At 39.3% G+C, this 19,186-nt stretch overlaps 1 protein-coding gene across 2 annotated transcripts; it reads left to right on the forward strand.

Moving 5' to 3' along the window:
• Positions 1-4,686: 4,686 nt before the first annotated feature.
• On the forward strand, positions 4,687-8,550 carry LOC113275765 (agamous-like MADS-box protein AGL9 homolog). Of its 2 annotated transcripts, none has more exons than XM_026525327.1 (8): positions 4,687-5,049; positions 6,428-6,512; positions 6,730-6,794; positions 6,952-7,051; positions 7,343-7,384; positions 7,483-7,524; positions 7,725-8,026; positions 8,163-8,550. In XM_026525327.1, exons 1-8 carry the CDS (start codon positions 4,865-4,867, stop codon positions 8,248-8,250), a joined length of 909 nt encoding a protein of 302 aa, XP_026381112.1. In that variant the 5' UTR covers positions 4,687-4,864; the 3' UTR covers positions 8,251-8,550. The 2 variants fall into 2 exon arrangements, with proteins under 2 accessions (XP_026381112.1, XP_026381113.1); XM_026525328.1 differs by having other exon boundaries at positions 8,169-8,550.
• Positions 8,551-19,186: the final 10,636 nt, after the last annotated feature.

A 19,186-nucleotide genomic window follows, 5' to 3' on the forward strand; every position in this document is an offset into this window, starting at 1 on the left:
AGGAGAATTGGTTTGATTCATCTCAGAAAAGAAAGATTTCCTACTGGTACTTACAACAAGACCAAGATGAAGAAATATGGACCATTCAAGATTTTGAAGAAAATCAGTGATAATGCATATGTTATTGATCTTCCATCAAATTGGAACATATATAATATCTTCAATGTGCAGAAATATTTACATTTCGTGGAGAGAATGAAGTTATTTCTAATTATTAACTCGAGGACGAGTTGTTTTCAAAAAGAGGGGACTGATGTAGTACATCTTTCTATGTATCAACTATGACAGTTGGCCTCTTAGACCGTGTATCAACATTGACAGTTGATCCCTGGAACGTGTATCAACTATGACAGTTGATCCCATTCGACTGATTGGTTTACTTTCTGTACAAGTCCCTTTTCTTTCCTAGTTTGTTTAGATTTTGTTTTTCTTTTCTGTTTAGTCGGTTCTTGAGAACCTATTTAAAGGCTATGCCTTCTTGTTTTGAAGAACATCTTATTATCAATATTATTATTATCAATTTTATTGTCAATCTTTTAACCTAAGAATCTTGATCCTTGAATCAGTTTTCTATTAAATTTCTGACGAAACTTAAATATCCCTTTCAATCCTGTTCTGTGCTACACTACAATCGAATAAGCCAACTTTAATCAACCTGCAGAAAAAAATAACATTAGAGTTGCCATATGTAAAACCCAAAGAACAAAGAACTTTAGAAAAATATATGCTTAGAAAGGAAACACTGCAGAAATCTCTTTGGAAACAAATATATGTTCGCAGACTATTTCGAGGAAACTTTGCAGCTAGAAAGAGGAAGAATGGATGATCTTCAAAAACATTTTTTTTTAAGACTTTTACATTTTTTGAAACCAATTTCTCATTCTGATTGATAAAGATTATTTTGTTGGAATGATATAAGAATAAGAATAGTTTTACAAAGGAAGAAAGACCGAAAAGGAAAAGTTATTAAAAGATATGAAATCTACTCGTAATAAACGGAGCTAATACTTAGGGCATGCACGGCTAAATAAGGATTAAATCTCACCATTTGAAATACTTAACTAATTTTATGTGCGCATGCACGACTAAAGTTATATTTTTTGAAATACTTACCTAATCAGATAGTATATGGGTCTGCACGACTAAGATTTAGGATTAAATCTCACCATTTCAACTCGGCAAACGATACAAATTTAAGAATTAAAGCTTAGCGTGCATGCCTGAAATACTAACCAAATAATAGGTAGAGTTAAAGCTTAAGAATTAAATCTTACCATTTCTCTCTTAATTATCCTCACAGCATCATGAATACCACGCAACGAAACGGTTGTTCTTAATTATTCAAATAAACGTTACAACCATTAAATGGTAGCATTACAAACAAAAAAATTTAAAATATAAATGCTACAATAACTTTTAACCATGTCTTAAAAAAAGTGCCAATCTTCAACAATATGCAAAACACAAACAATATATTCTGTTTAAAAATAATAGGAATAATTTTTATTCTACTCATGAAAAAAATTCAAAAATACAAAGCGTAATTTACATTTTACTCATTGAACAAATGGAACAATCGAGTAAGGTGAGGAAAGTTACGTGGAGTGCAATACCTTGGGAGTTGTAATATGTAAAACCCCAAAAAAAAATTGCAATCGAATAAGCCAACCTTAATCAACCTGCAAAATAAAAACAACATTAGAGTTGCCATATGTAAAACCCAAAGAATAAAGAACTTTAGAAAAATGGAACAATCGAGTAAGGTGAGGAAAGTTACATGGAGTGCAATACCTTGGGAGTCGTAATATGTAAAGCCCCAAGTTTAATCAACCTGCAGAAGAAAAAAACATTAGAGTTTCCATATGTAAAACCCAAAGAACAAAAAACTTTAGAAAAATATATGCTTAGAAAGGAAACGCTGCAGAAATCTCTTTGGGAATAAATATATGTTCGCAGACTATTTCGAGGGAACTTTGCAGCTAGAAAGAGGAAGAATGGATGATCTTCAAAAACATTTTTTTTTAAACTTTTACATTTTTTGAAACCAATTTCTCATTCTGATTGATAAAGATTATTTTGTTGGAATGATATAAGAATAAGAATAGTTTTACAAAGGAAGAGAGACCGAAAATGAAACGTTTTTAAAAGATATGAAATCTACTCATAATAAACGGAGCTAATACTTAGGGCATACACGGCTAAATAAGGATTAAATCTCACCATTTGAAATACTTACCCAATTTTATGTGGGCATGCACGGCTAAAGTTATATTTTTTTGAAATACTTACCTAATCGGATAATATATAGGCATGCACGGCTAAGATTTAGGATTAAATCTCACCATTTCATCTCGGCAAACGATACAGATTTAAAAATTAAATCTTACCGTGCATGCCTGAAATACTTACCACATAATAGGTAGAATTAAAGCTTAAGAATTAAATCTTATCATTTCTCTCCTAAGTATCCTCCCACCATCATGAATACCATGCAACGAAACGGCTGTTCCTAATTATTCATCTATAATAGGTAGGAAAAAAACGCCTAATAAATTAAAAGGTTCACTTATTACAATTGTTCAATGAGTGTGTATATAAATACATGAATGTATTTCTTCAACCACACTCATTCACACATTTCCCATTCATTCACTCATTCCCCACTTTTTTTTGTGTGAATTTTTTAGCTTAAGAGTATGAACATGTCAAACATGATTAATTGACAACCCCAAGAAAAGCGTTACCCAAAACGTGTCTGCTTCCTTTTCTAGAATGCATGATTGTGATTGAAACAAACCTTCGGAGCTCAAGTTTCGTGTATATTTAATAAATGTCTAAAGGTTTCATAGCGACGAGTTCTTACGAGTCGGCTTCAATCTTATGATAATGTATAGTAATTATTAAAATTACTATCATAAAAAATTGTACCTTCGCATGACGTGCCGTTATGGCACGGGTTATTTCTAGTCGAAAAACATTTTACAACACCTACTTAATGTATATAAACATGACTATCAAATTATACATATTTCTTATACTAAACAATAACAAATTAAAAGGGTAGTTTTAGAAAGACCCGATATAAGTCAACTATTAGTGGAATAATATAAAAAAATGAATATGTCATATATTTAGGCACGGAAGGAGTATTAGGAAAAAAGATCCATCTTTTTTTGATCGGTAAAGAATTTATGTCGGCGAGTTTCGAACTCAGGTCACTGGTATCATCACCCAATGACTTTACCATTGTATTACAGTGGCACCGACAGAAGAGATCTATCTTTCTTTGTATTAGATGACTCTACTCATGATGTAGTTCAGGCTTCAACCTCTCTTTAAGTTCTTTTAACGAAATCTTATTTAAGAAAATAATAATAATAATAAAAATAAAAAATCAAATGCCAAACTTTTTAAAAGAAAAACACAATACACTATTAATCTCTTTAACACGGAATGAGGGAGGATCCCCTCACACTCTTAAATTGACATTATCTCACACTTCTTGATAAGAGTTAAATGGTAACGCACTTGAAACTAATATTTTGAGAATATGCCATCTTATAAAGCTCTACATATCCATATAAAATGAATACGTTCCGAAATGCCAAACCTCACCATTTACCAATCTTAATTTTAACGGTTGAAAAATTCGTTGATTTCCGACTGTTGATTTTTGAAGTAGTAGATGGTGGACTTATACGTTTCCAAATGTACCCACTTTTTGTAGGTGCGTGGAGCTTCATAAGACGAACACATCCCCAAAACATCGACTTCAATCACATTTTCGTTTGGTTTTTATTAAAAAAAAAATAAAAATCCAGAATATGAAATAATGTGACAATAAAAATGTGAAGAGATTCCTCCTCAACAACGTATAGCCATAACAAACAACACAATTAATACGCTTTGTCATACCAACACATTTTACACCACCACTACAAGTCATAGTCATCTCTATCATCAAGGAACCAATTTAAGATGTAAGTACACTTATTAATTTGGGTATATTATCGCAAGGGCATATACATACAAACGAACGACCTTTCTTTGCTTTGCATTTCTCTGGTCCCCGTCCCTCCCACATGTCTTCTAAAAATCCTATAACCCTCCATACACATACACTTTAAGGGTTGTCCGAGGTGATGGGATCATAACTTCCTTAGCCGTGGACCTTGTACTTGGTACCCGTAGTTGGACCACAACTAAATTGACATGTACCGTACGCGTATATGCCATTGTTGGGTTGGGTGGCCATTGACAGGTTATTGGTGGGGTTTATTGTTCTTTACATATTATCTGCCTAAATCTGCTGGCCAAATAAATAGAATCACTTGCAGCATTTGCATGGAATAAGCTCAATTTCAAGTTTCAGCACAACAGTTTACTACTTCCTAAGTTCGAGACTTGCCTGTCTAAAGTCACCGGTAGTTTTGACCAATCTCTAGACAGACTCACTCTTTGACCGGTAGATTTGATATCAAATGGGTAAACGTTTTGATAACACGCTACAGAATGAAAACTCAATGCAAAAAATTAATAATAAAGAATTGAGATCCAACGGTGATTCATTTAATCAAAGAATATAAGAAGTCGACACGTGTATTGCTAGATATACGAATGATTTGACGTTGAGCAACATTTAAAGCAGAAGAAAGAACTAAAATAAAAGTTTGTTTTGAGCTTAATTTCTTACCACTAAACACAAAAACCTTATTCCTTCTTCTTCTGTCTAGACAAACAAAAATGATTCCTATGTGCTTTCTTCTCTTGTAGATAAACTCAAGAAGAAGAAGAAGAAAACCCTAAGAAAATCAAGAAACAGAAAGAAGATTGAAATCCCTGCCTTCTCCACAGCCTAAGAGAAATGGGGAGAGGGAGAGTGGAACTAAAGTTGATAGAAAACAAGATTAATAGACAAGTTACGTTTGCAAAGAGAAGGAATGGTCTTCTTAAGAAAGCTTATGAATTATCAGTTCTATGTGATGCTGAAGTTGCTCTTATCATTTTCTCTAGCAAAGGCAAACTCTATGAGTATTGTAGCAGCTCTAGGTTTCTACTTCTCCTCCATCTCTTTCTTTACTTCTTCATTTCTAAAATACTTTTTCTTTTTGTACTGTTGCTAGGTTTAGGTTGTATTTGTTGGAATTTTGATCTTTACTTTTTGGTTTTACTGCTGCTTCAGAGATGGGTTTGTGAGAGTGAGATCCCAAAGTGACTGTGTTGGCGTGTGAGTGTTAGGCTTACATATACGGAAACTTCCAAAATTCATAATGAAGAAGAAAATAACACCTCGTTTCTTCTTCTTGTTCTTCTTCTTATCATGTTTTAGACCGCTAATGACTGTCAAAAGATGTGTTTTTTAGTTTGTCATTTCATGAAATTTTCAATCTTTAACTTTTGAGGTTCGAGGAAAGAAGGGAGCTAGGAAAAGTTCAAAAATCCCGAGTTTTTGTTTCTTGTCCCACACTGATTTTTTATATATTTTAATGAAGATTTGATTCACGCTCATGATCTATACATGTACTGAAAAAAATTACTAGAAAATATAAAGATTCTGACTGATTTAACCTGGAAGTCAGTTCCATTGGGTCTAGAGTAGTAGAATTTGTGAAAAACATCCAGCTGTTTACTAGATATGTACCCTTTACAGCTTTTGATTATATACTAGTTGAAGTTAGTCAAAAGATTTTTGGTTAAAGACCGAAGGTTATTAATCTTTCAAGGATTTGGTTATATGCATGTATCACACTGTTTTCTTGCTTGTAGTAAGGTGTAAACAGTTTGCATTAATATACTTTGAACACATTAGTTCATCTGCAGTCAAGAGATTGATCTGTTTGATACTGTTTTTTTAGCAGCAATCCCTCAAATCATCTGCAGTCAATAGTTTGTGAATCAACGTCTTATGAAATTAGTAAAAAAGTTTGATAATTTTCTTAGAAACATATGTCGATTGTAATTCTCCGTAGGCTCTTATATCTCTAAGCACTTCTTGTATACCCCAATTTAACTCTATCTTCCATGGATACCATTCACATATAATAACTCAGATGACTTGTGACAGTACTCAACGTATAGCTTTACAAATTACAAATTATTGTCTTTTTACCTCTTAATTCGTAGTTCAGGTATTCAGTTATCTTTTTTTTTCCCCAATCATCAGCTGTTGAAGCTGTTTGCATTACTTATGGCATGGATCATACTCATATTTTGAACTTTTCATCAAAGGAAAACTGTGGCTTGAACGCCTTTATATTTTGTAAATGCACACAGGTTATTTGCTATATGATCTTTGGTTTGGGTTAATGATATCTTCCTCCTATGTGTTCTCATTGTCTATTTTGCCATAAGGTGATTGTTTGATCCTCTGGACGCAATCCTACTGTTGATATAAAATCTTTCTGTGCTGGTTTTGAATTTTTATAAGCATGTTGAAGACTCTGGAGAGGTATCAAAGGAACACAAACTCAAGTACATCTCAATCCAGTGAAATTGTTGCCCTTGACGTCCAGGTATAGTTTTTGGCTTGTCTGAATGTATTATATGTTTTGCTCTAGAACTATCCATAAGATAATTTATGTTTGTTATGTTTTTCAATTATCCCAAACAAAAATAACACAACTACTTATTGTGCCGTCAAAAGTTTGTTTCTCACTAGTTTACTCTAAGTCTGATATACCTGATAGATTTATTGAATTGTGCATGTTGTGATTTGATGGGTTCCTCTAGGATGAAACTTACCAGGACTATTTGAAGCTAAAGGCAAGAGCGGAGGTTCTACAACAGAATAATAGGTAAACATGATAAACATGTTAAGGGTTCTAGTGTTTTTTTTTTGGATAGTTTCCTTCTACTGAGTGTTTAAGAACTGATTTGTATTGTTTAACTGTTGCCACACCGTAGCTACGAATGGAATTTGATGTTCATCATGTTTTAAACATTTCTTTGTAGAAACCTGCAAGGAGAAGATTTGGGACCATTAAGTGTGAAGGAGCTTGAACAACTCGAGAACCAATTAGAGGTTTCACTTAAGCAAGTCCAATCGACAAGGGTATGTATCGAGGTTAAAACTAGTACTATGAGCAACCTATTTTTTGTCCTGGATGTTGTAACAGTGCTTGCATAGTTACATGCATGTTACTGTATTTCAGTGATGGTACATGCTGCATACTTCAGTTCACATTGTATGATTTCTCATGGATGTTCACAAGTGAAATGATCAGCGCCTGAATCTTAAGAATTGGTTTTTTATTTTGTGAACAGTTATAGAGTTTAAAAATGAACATTTGGTTGTAATACTGTATAGTTTCTGATGTCTTGCTTGGTTATGTCTGTTTTGTAGACTCAATATATGTTTGATCATCTTACGGAGCTTCAACAAAAGGTACACAAACTCTTCCAAATTTTGATACACCTCATTTATGGGGGGTACACACATTGTTTGTTTTATCTCTTCCTAAAGATCTGTTTCACCATTTTCAGGAACAAATGCTGCGTGAAGCTAATAAAACCTTGAATAAGAAGGTATTATATATGCACCAATGTTTGAAACGTACTTTATATATTAGCGATCACCTTATGAGTCAACTTGCCTGCTTAATTATTGATAATTTGGCTTTAGCTGAAACCATACAGTAGTATTAGTATTAATTATGCATTAAAAAGGAAATGCTAGTACTCACAACTTAATATGGTTCTAAGTGGCTAGCTATATGTCTTTGCAGAAGGTGGATGAAGATAAAGCAGAAATTGATCTACAGTTTTCATGGCAAGCAGGTGAACAACGAAGGCAGCAACAGGTGGACGACCATAGAAGAAAAATCGCATTACAGTTGTCACGGCAAGAGGGTGAACAGCGAAGGCAGCAGCAGCAGATGGACGAACATAAAGCAGAAATGGCATTACAGTGGTCATGGCAAGCGTCTGAACAACAGAGGCAGTTTGCTGCATACAATCATCATATTAATGCTGCTGCATCAGAGCGTTTTTTCCAGCCTCTAGAGTGCACCCCTTCCTTGCAATCTGGGTAAATCTTCCTTTCCGATAAAATGAAACACCGGAACAAGATAGTCTTTTGGTTATCTTGATACATGATGCTGGTAGTTGTTTGGTTCAAGCTTGTTCTTAGTATATATTTCTTTGTAAATCTGTTTTGGTTGCAGGAACAGTTTGAGTAATGCAAGTAATATGATGAATAGTGCTGCTCCAGTGCAAAACTTGTTAGGGTTTTTTCCTGGGTGGACGCTTTGAGTTGTTACACCATGAAGCTATCCACATGTATGTATACGTTTCCACATGCTCATAGAAGGAGATAAAGATCGTTAAGAATACATGGATTTTGGTGCTAAAGAATATTGATTACAACAATAAGTCTATTATGAAGACAGTAATTTTGGTTCTATATATATATATATCTAGATGAGAGGACAAGAGTGATGTCCTGTTATGAAAGAACATTATATAAGAGAGGAGATGGTTATCTGTGTAAGAGTGAATGTTATTTGGATATTCTTATGCAACTATGCAAGCTCTTGAAGCGTATTTTGGTAACACTTGCTTTCATTTTTACATCTACATATGCTCTTTGACACTTTGCATTATCATTCAAAATTATATGAATATGCATTCAGTGAGACCAATTTAAGTGAGCCTTCAAATTTAAAATTTTGACTACTCCCATCTCACTCCAAGCCCAAGGTCGAAGACTCGAAACATTGAGAACCAGTTAGGGTGTGGACGACAGTGCACGTGCATCTAATAAATGTTCTCATTGAGCAAGAGGCAAAGGACTCTTCCAGACACAAACGCCCTAAAAGTTAGCTATGGTGGGGAGGACTATGGACCCCACTCTTAACGCATCAGCAGCTTTAGGAACAAACTTTCAACTTCAAACAAATGTCCCCAATTAAAGTCGATCTCTAATTTTATAAATACCGGTTTACCCGTAGAAATATATTCTCTCCAATTCTAAAAAATAGGTTTGTTTGGTTTTCACAAAAATTAAGAAAACTAATCATTGAAGCCACTTTTCCATGTTTTGTCCTAATCTATCATCTGGTCCCCACTCAGTTATTATTAGAGAAAGAGGAGAGAGAAGTGATCCCCATTTTATTTTAGGAGAGAAAATTGAGAGAGAGAAGCGGTCCCTCTATGGGTATAGCAGTAAAATCGTAACATTTGACTTTCCACATACGGAAACAAACCTATTTTTTTGACATACCCATAAAAGGAAACCTGTCTATTTTTTAGAAACGAAGGGAATAGATTTCTACTCCGATGAAGGTTTGTAAATGGCTACCGGTGAGAACTCATTGTCTAGTAAAATGAATTTCACTACCTCTATCTCTTTCTTCTTGTGAGTGAGAGGGGGAGAGTTTGATCCCACTAGTGGGAATATTTGGGAGATATACATAGTCGGACGATGCCTAAAGCTGGAGTGGCATTTTTTGGAATGTCATAGATTAGTGTAGGTGTAAATAATCCACACGTACAGGTGGAGCAATTCTGGGTAACGAAGCATCAACAACAGATGAAGTGTGAAGCACCAAATCATGTTGCCCGGCCTTGGCGCGAGAAAAGAGGCACCAAGGGAACCCGTGAAGATAATACGTCTAAAGGTCGGAGGTGACTGAAGAGATAGCCATCGAGTACAAGAGCAATAAATGCACTGACGGAGTAGTTGAGAAGATAAGGAGAATCTGGTCAAAGTAAGACTCGGCTAAGAACATCAAAGGCGACATCGTCTACACTCACTAAGTTAATCTACATTGGATGGATGGACGTCGGGAAAAGACATCACTAGGTTCGGCCCTACACCTTAGATGAGACATCACCAACCACCCGAGAAGGACATCAAGGAAGATGTACCACGACACACACTGTAACTTGGATGTATCATCAGATTCATCACTTGTACAATAAATAGAGAGCCATGTAGAGAGTTGGGGGGGGGGGGGGGAGGGGGGAAGTGATCAGTGAGGGAAGAGAGAATACCAAGAGCTTGTAGTGAGAAAAGAGAGCTTGCTAGTGATTCATATCCCTTGTAACCTTGAAATCGAGTAATAAGATCATCCCCGTGGACGTAGGTAATCATACCGAACCACGTATATCTTGTGTTCTTGTGCATCCCTTGCTTGTTTACTTCATGGTGTGTGTTTATGTTTCTTCGATGTAGAAGTAGAGTTTTCCGCATCTACATTATGGCGCCAACTAAGGGGACCGTGTAACATCATTTGATACCTTGCATCAAAACCATTAAAGAGAGATTCAAAAGCTCCTAAAACATCTTTGGATGTTAGTTGACGCTAAGTGAAAGACTTTTGTGGTTATGAGTTGATGGTTGAGTCTTTTAAAACCATTTTTTCTTCAAGATCGGGTCTTCTACATTTTTTCTTATCTAGTCTTTGTAAAGCTTGCAGAGTTTTCTTTTTGAGTCGAAAAAATTATGTCAATGGTCTGAACTTTTTTGTTCCTGTTAAACAAAACTCTTGTCGCCTGACGAACAAAAATCTTCTTATCTTACGATCTTGAGTCAAAGAAACTTGTGATTGGTTTCGCTTTGAAAATATTTTCTTTACATCAAAACATTTTGAAATAGTTAAGATGTTAGGTTTGAGTTATGGTCGACCCTGTTTCCTTCTATGACTAAGACGAGTTGTAAGAAAACTTCGAAGCTTCCAAAAAGATCATCTTTGATGCTTGGTAGAAGCTAGAACGAAACTTCATCTCACTGGTCATATCTCGCCGTGGGTTAATTAAACACAACAGTAGCAGCGGCAAAATCAACTCAAAATCATTGAGTTAGGGTTTTCCAAAGCTATGGCTAGAACGGGTACGGTGAGTACTTCGATGACAGTCTCATCCTGATCCCATAACAAGAGCCTTACAACGTCGTTAGAAAGCCAAAAGGTCGAGAAACCTTGTTTTGGAAACTTGTGTAGTTGAGACACCGGCAAAGCGATTGACGAAAGTCATCATTACAAACCCTGGCCAAGAAAGAAATTTTCCGATCAAGCATACGGATGATTAATGATTTTTGGCACAAAGAATGTTAGGACAAATAATGATTAATGCATGAGAAAAGTACCGAAAGCGACGTAGCAAAATAACATTTAAATAATTCGTTTTATTAGTCAAAATCACTTGGTTTGCTGAGTTCAGCATGTTGAAGTAAAAAGGAATCGTACTTGTTTGAACCTTTTCCTTTTCAGAAATTCAGAATTGTTGTACTTCATCCTTAACCTTTTCGAAAATAGTCCAAATTGAGGTGTTGTTTATTTTGCTGACGTAGGTAGTGGAGGGCGAGCCGAAGAGTATCAATCATACCCGAGCCGATGGAAAGTACTTCCAGGACGGGGCAGGATTCTGAGGAATCGAACGGTAGCAGAAACTAGCGCGCAGGAAGGAGTAACGGGCTCTCGACAAAACAGTCGACAACATCAGCAGGAAGAATCCCAGGTACCGGGTGGAGGCATGGCAACTGTCAACGAGGAAGTCGACCTAAGCCGAGACGAAGATCCTTCCCCAAGAAGATTAAAGATCAACCCGAGCCAAATGAGATTAGAGGACATGAGATACGAAATGACTGCATCGGACACAAAGGACGACGAGGAAGCGCAAATGATGCGAGAGGACCTTAGACGAGCAAGGCAACGCGCGGAATACCAATTTGCCTTGGAACAAGAAGGCGAGAGGCTTAGAGGGGTGCACCTAGAGATATGTAATTCAACCAGAGACATCCCACCGGTAGCAACCGCTCCCATTGTAATTCCTCTTGTGGCACCACCGTTTCCACCACCCAACATGGTATGGAACCATGTAAATGGTCATTACAGTCACGAGAGTACCGACCCGACATTGCTAGCAATCCTGGAAAACCAGTGTAGGCATGAAGACATAATGAGGGAATTGCAAAGAAGAAATCTGGCACTAGAGCATGAAAACTATTAACTTCGAAACCAGAGGTCTAGGTCACGAGGGTCATTGAGCCAAGGGGCCTCCAGCAACCATACCCGATCAAGACAAACCCGAACTCCACCCCTTGTCCGAGGGCACATACCCGACCCTAACCATATGAGAAGCGGGTACGGTCCACCCGAGAACTCTTCAACTGACGAGGAAGTGCGTAACGGGAGACCCGAGGCGGCGACTGAGGCCAAACTCAAAAAGATGGAGGAGATGGTAAAGAAATTGTCTAGAGGAGGCGAGGAAGATAAGCTGACAGAAGTGATTAGCGAAGCGAAAAAAACTCCATTCACCAAGGAGCTTGAGAGAGCTCTGTTCCCCCCTAAATGTACACTCCCAACATTTCCTTCCAGGTTCGATGGCACTGGCGACGCATGGGAGCATATCAAGATTATAGCATGTCCCTATTACAATGAAGAACTATGACGTGGTTATGTGCAAAATTTTTCCGGCAAGTCTGGAAGGCGAGGCAAAGAACTGGTTCTATACTTTGCCCGATGAGTCCATTGGCAACTATGGCGTCCTAGTGGAAACATTTCCTGAAACCTATATGCATAACAACATTATTCGCCCAAGGGTAAATAATTTATTCACACTGGCACGAAGGTTCATGGAACCCTTAAGATCCCTAACGGATAGATGGAGGAAGCTATGTACCGATATCGAAAAGGTTCCTGTCGATCAACAAATCTTCGGGTTTGAAAACTCATTAGGAAAATCCGATCCTATATGGATAGTAATGTACACCGAGAAACCGAAAACGTTGAGGGATATGAGGAAGATGCAAGAGAATTACATCGCATTAGAGGATATACAAGAGAGGGCACATGATAGAGGAGTACAAGAATCCAGTGCGGCGGTGGAGCCTGTCCCTCAGGGAGATCCAAAACGATAAGAGAAAAGGCCGACGGCACCACAACAAGTCTCGGGCAAGAAGGAATGGCTCGAGAAGGGAAAGAAGCCTCGTCACGAACCAAGAACTTACACGCCTCTAAACGCACTATTGAAGGAAATATTAAAGGAAGTAAAAAAGAGAAGCGACATTAGATACCCCAAGACCAGGGGCATCCAATTTGACGAGACAAGAAATCATTCCGAGTTCTGCCATTACCATCAGTACCGAGGCCACTCAACTAACAATTGTCGAGAGGTAAAGGATATCGTCCAGCATATGATCTGATGGGTACTTATGACACTTCGTTAAGACAACGCCGACACCTACCCAGCCTGACGTACCAGTGCACCAAGTGAGGATCGATCGCGGAACTCAGTTTATTTGCAATACAATCTCGTACTCGACAATTCAAGGGTTCGACTTAGGGACCAACATTACTTCTAGAATCCACAAGAGGGATCGAGCAGGAAAAGAGATCTTCAGTGTGGCAAAAACCTTACCTATGGAACTCTGGATGATGCAGCCGATTGCCTTCTCAGCAAAGGATGTTCCCTACAATGGCCAAGCACATGGAGATCCCCTAGTGATCATCTTGCTCATCGAGGAATGGGGAGTCAAAAGAATATTGATGGACGGTGGGAGCTCAGTTGAAGTCCTCTTTTACGACATGTTTAAAAGAATGGATCTGTCTGATGACATTTTAATCCCTTCAACTTATCGAATTTAAGGCTTCAATGGTACAATGACTATACCAACGGTAGAAGTCACTCTCAGAGTCTCGGATGGAGAGGGATACTTGGACACGCTTACCACATTCTGTGTGGTAGATGTCGTATCGCCCTATGAGTCAATCCTCGGCAGACCTTGGATTGCAGGCATCAAAGGAGTGGCATCGACATATCATCAAAGGTTAAGATTCCCATCTTATCGAGGGGTGGTGGAAGTGTTAGGCAACCCCCAAGCCGCGAGACAGTGCATGCAGTTAGATACCCAACAAAATGAAAAAAAGACGATCAAGACGGCACCGAAAAAAGAACAAAGCCAAGGAGATAAAAGCATGGGAAGAATTGGAAAATATGCTCTCACAAGCTATCGCAGCTTACGAAACAGGAGAGAAATAGATCTTATAGCAATCAAAGGAGGAGACGTCGGTTGAAGAGCAAACCGAGCATTTAAAGGAGCCAAAGCCCAATTTCTCGGCTTTAGAATCTACCCGTCAGGTTAACTTAGGGACCGAGGAAGAACCGAAGATGGTAAGAATTGGAACCCTGCTATCGGACGAAACACTAATGGACCGAGGAAGATCCAAACAGTGCATTTAATAACTCTATTGAGGCAATACATGGATGTATTCGTCTGGCAAATGCATGATATGGAGGGGATCGATCCAGAGGTATGCTCACATCATCTAAAGATAGATCCCAAATTCAAGCCGATCCAACAAAATATGCGAAGAATTGCACCCGAGCTACAATCCGCGGTTGAGGCCGAGTTAAAAAAGCTACAAGTGGTTGGGATCATTCGAAAGGCTCAATACCCGCAATGGATATCAAACATGATGATAGTCCCTAAAAGGAATGGAGGAGTTAGGATCTGCATTGACTTCAGCGACTTGAATAAACCTTGTCCAAAGGACAACTTCCCTCTCCCCAGTATCGATTAGCTAGTGGAATCCATAGTTGGATACAAGGCGATAACACTAATGGATGGGTACTCGGGATACAACGAAATCCCCCTGGCTCCCGAGGATCAAGAACATACGAATTTCTTTACACCTAAAGGGTTATATTGCTACACTAAAATGCCATTTGGATTGAGGAACGCCGGCGCCACATATCAAAGGTTGGTGGAAGATATGTTCGAGGACAAGATACACAACACCATTGAGGTTTATGTGGACGACATGTTAGTCAAAAGCAGAGTAGCATCCAACCACATCGATGATCTTTGGGGAATCTTTCAAACTATGAGAAAATATAAGATGCGAGTAAACCCGGCCAAATGCAATTTTTGGATTACCTCGAGTAAGTTCCTGGGAAACCCGGCCAAATGCACTTTCTGGATTACCTCGAGTAAGTTCCTGGGATATATAATTACCGATAAAGGTATAGAAGCCGACCCAGGCGAGATTAGAGTTGTATTGGAGATGCCGTCCCCGATGACCATAAAAGATGTACAACGGTTAAACGGAAACTTGGCAGCACTAGGGCGATTCATCTCATGATCTTCGAATAAATGTAAAGATTTCTTCCGGACGTTAAGAAAAGGAGAAAAATTCAAATGGAGCGAAGAGTGTGAGGAGGCATTCCAAAAAATCAAGCAACATCTCGCGAGTCTGCCAGTGTTACAAAGAGCCGAGCCCGACGAAGTGCTTACCCTATATCTCGGGGCAACTAGTTATGCCATAAGTGCGGTCTTAGTCAAAAATATGGGGGCAGAAGAGAAGCCTGTGTACTTCATAAGCAAAACTATGAACCCAACGGATAAGAACTACACCAGAATTGAGCAATTAATACTAGCCTTAGTATTTGCAACAAAAAATCTTAGAACGTATTTCCAAACTCACAGAATTCGAGTACTTACGAAGTCTTCCATAGAATCAGTGGTTGACAATGCAGCAAGGTCGGGACGGATCTCTAAATGGAGTGCTCAAATCAAACAGTTCGATATCTTCTATGAGATGAGAACGGTAGTAAAGGAACATGCAGTGGTAGCTTTCTGGAAGATTTCGCTTTAGACGATGAGGACGAAGTCGAAGACATTCCAGGCATGGAAGAAGACCGAGAAGATCCATCCGACCTCCTTGAAACCTGCAGTCCGACGCGATGGGAAGTCTTTGTAGGCGGGTCGTCCAATGAAGATGGGTCGGGCTTAGGACTAGTCTTCACCACACCAAAGGGGAAGAATATGGTTCACTCCTTTAGGCTTGAATTAAAGTCAACAAACAATGTCACCGAGTACGAGGCTGTGATACATGTTTTGCAGATGATATTCGAAATGGGGATCCACGACGTGAGGCTAACTAGTGACTCTCAGTTAGTTATTAGGCAGATCAACGGGCAATACGCTATACATGACCCAGTATTGCAGAAGTACTGGGAGCTCTCCCAATTTTATATCGGCCAAATACCAAACATCAAGTTACGACACATTTACAGAAAAGATAATCGACATTCGGACGCGTTGGCATACATCGCCTCCATGCGAACAGACCTGAGTATTGAAGGCATCAGAGTCATGAGAATCCTGATGCCATCTGTACCTGAGCCAGTAAACATAAAAGCATATGTCGCGGTAACCATAACCGACAAATATGAAGCCGGCGATTGGAGAAATCCCATTCACCAGTCGCGGTAACCATAACCGACAAATATGAAGCCGGCGATTGGCGAAATCCTGATGCCATCTGTACCCAAGGGATGACCTGAGATCAACAAAATTAAAAGCAAAGCAGTGGTGTACGAACTAAGAGACGGTGTTCTGTACAGAAAGTCCTACCTAGGGCCACTGTTAAGGTGCCTAAGCAAAGAAGAGGGGCACTCAATACTAAATGAGCTACATTATGGGGCCGCGGGCAATCATAGCTCGGGTCGGATCTTGACAACCCGAGCCAAAACCATGGGATATTTTTGGCCCTACATGAACGAAGATGCAAAACATATGGCATTAACTTGCAATGAATTCCAAAATTTTGGAAAAAAAGATACATGCACCTGCAGTAACTCTAAACTCAGTGATTAGCCCCTCGGCCTTTCGCCAAATGGGGGGTCGATATTGTAGGACCCTTACATGTCGGGTCGGGACATAGAAAATATTTGATCGTGGCTACTGACTACTTCACAAAATGGGTGGAAGTTGCACCACTGCAACATATTCGAGATAAGGACGTTTTTCATTTTATTTGGGAACACATCATTCGTCGTTTTGGCGTACCAGCAACAATCATCTCGGATAATGGAAAACAGTTACAGGGAAAGAACATTGACCTACTATTTAACACCTACAACATCTGAAAAAGCAAGGCGACACCCCTTTACCCCCAAAGTAACGAGCAGGCCGAGATCACAAACAAAACCATAGCCGACAACCTAAAAAAGAAGCTGGATGGAGAATATGGCGAGTGGTGTGAAGAGCTCTACAACGTTCTATGGGCTTACAGGACTACTCGAAGGGAAGCAACCGGCTTATCACCCTTCATGCTAACATATGGGACAAAAGTTGTTCTTCTAACGGAGGCAATGATACCTACAACAAGAACCGAAGCGTGGAGACAAAATATATCGGCGGATCTAATTCTAGCCAAGCTCGATGACTTAGAATAAACTAGGGAAATTTCCTTACAAAAAATGGAAAATTACTAAAGAAGATTACAACGTGAGTACAACAAACGAGTTCTACCGAGAGAATTTCAACCCGGGCAATTGGTATTGAAAGAGCTACCCACCTAAGAGCGTGACAGGAAGGGCGAGAAACTAGCGGCACGATGGGGAGGGTCGTATACCATTGTGAAAAAGGTTGGTGAAGGAGCTTATAAGATATTGAAGCCAGATGGAACACCCGAACCACGACCATGGAACGCTAGGCGTCTGAAGTTATATCACCCATGAGAGGTGTGTAACAGGTATCATATTCTGTCATTTATTTCCTTAAAAATCCACGTGGGGTAGGGAATGTGACAATTACGTCTAATGGTCATTCGTACTCGGGGCGACGGCAGTGTGCAAGTGCCGAGGTGACTTACACTCGAATGGACATGCGTACTCGGGGAGATGGCAGTGTGCAAGTGCCGAGGTGTCTTACACTCGACGGGCTATTCGAACTCGGGGCAGTGGCAGTGTGCAAGTGCCGAGGTAGTCTAAGGGCCCTGGTGGTTGGAAACCAGTGGACGATTGTCGGGGCATGAGTACCCGACAGTCGAGTATACAACATTTCTCCCATCGCAAGTGGCCGATATCACTTGCCCAAGACAGTTAATTGATAACTCCTTGGGGATATCGGGCCAATAAAACTTAGGAATGACTGAATACCCTACCACTAGATCAAAATGACGGTGATGAGATGCCTCAATCGGGATATGGCATTGGGCCCGATGACCCTCCCTGTTGAGTGTGTTCGACAGAAATGGAATTTATACTAACTAAGTAAATCGTTTTTTGTGCATAGAAACATTAACATGTCATATAGAAACACCAAAGTATGATCGACGCAACACAAATGAAAATATCTGAAAACAACCAACTGGCGACGCAACACCCCTTAAAAGAAAATTGTCGAAAAAGATAATGGTGTTTAAGCGAATTACATCCCAATGCAAAGGGCTCAATAGTGACGCAACACTACAAAATATCTACCTATGCCTTTGGAGGAACTAATCCTGAGCCTGCCTTCTTAGCAGCAACATCGACCCGTTTCTTCTCCATAACCGCCTTCACACCTTCTTTTACTTTGGCGACAATATCGGTGTTGAACTTCTCCTTCTCGGAAGCAAGATCCCGAGTCAGTTGAGTTGATGCCACCTCAGCAGTAGCCACCTGCCCAAGTAGTTGGGTCTCCCTCTCCCTTAGCCGAACAGTCTCTTCCTCCAAAGATTTTACCTTCCCTTGTTCAACTGCAGTTGAGAAGATACAATTAGTGATAGGGGCAACAACATCATAACATCAAAATACAAACATAACACAACGCCTGCATCAACACCTTCAAGCAAGGGAAAAACTACTTTAACGGTTTCCCCGGACTTAAGAAAACTACACTCAAGGGCCGAGATCTTAGCAGTTAACTCATTATAATGTTGCTCGTTGAACTCATTGGTGGGGCAATATTTTTTGTGGTCGCTCCAGCTAGCCTTTTGTCGATCACGTGCCAACTAAAGACCCGATAACTGAGCCTGAACCCACTCCAGATTTTGGGATACCTGATCAAACTGTCGAAGTTTCTCCCTTAATTCATGGTTATACCTTTCTGCAGTGTCTTTCTCTTTCAATATCCGTTTACGATCGACATGCAAGTCCCTAATCTGAAATCTCAGCCTACCACACTGACTTTCCAAGCTGTCAGCCAACAACGTCTTCTCGGAAGCAATCCCTTGGGCCCGAGACAATTTCACCCGAAGATTGTCCATCTCGTCAGGCACATACTCAAATCTCTGATATCGAAGTAGCTCATCTCGAAGTTGCTCGAGCTCGACCGCTTTTCGATCTATCTTGTCGTCTTTATTCACAATTCTTTGGTGTAGATTATCAACATGGCTCAGTTCAATGTCCAATTTTCTCTTCAACAAACGATATTTAGAAGCTGCGTCGGCATCTGTACTAGACATCTCGGATAACA

Source organism: Papaver somniferum, chromosome 4, assembly GCF_003573695.1.
Source record: "Papaver somniferum cultivar HN1 chromosome 4, ASM357369v1, whole genome shotgun sequence".
Lineage (NCBI taxonomy): Eukaryota > Viridiplantae > Streptophyta > Magnoliopsida > Ranunculales > Papaveraceae > Papaver > Papaver somniferum.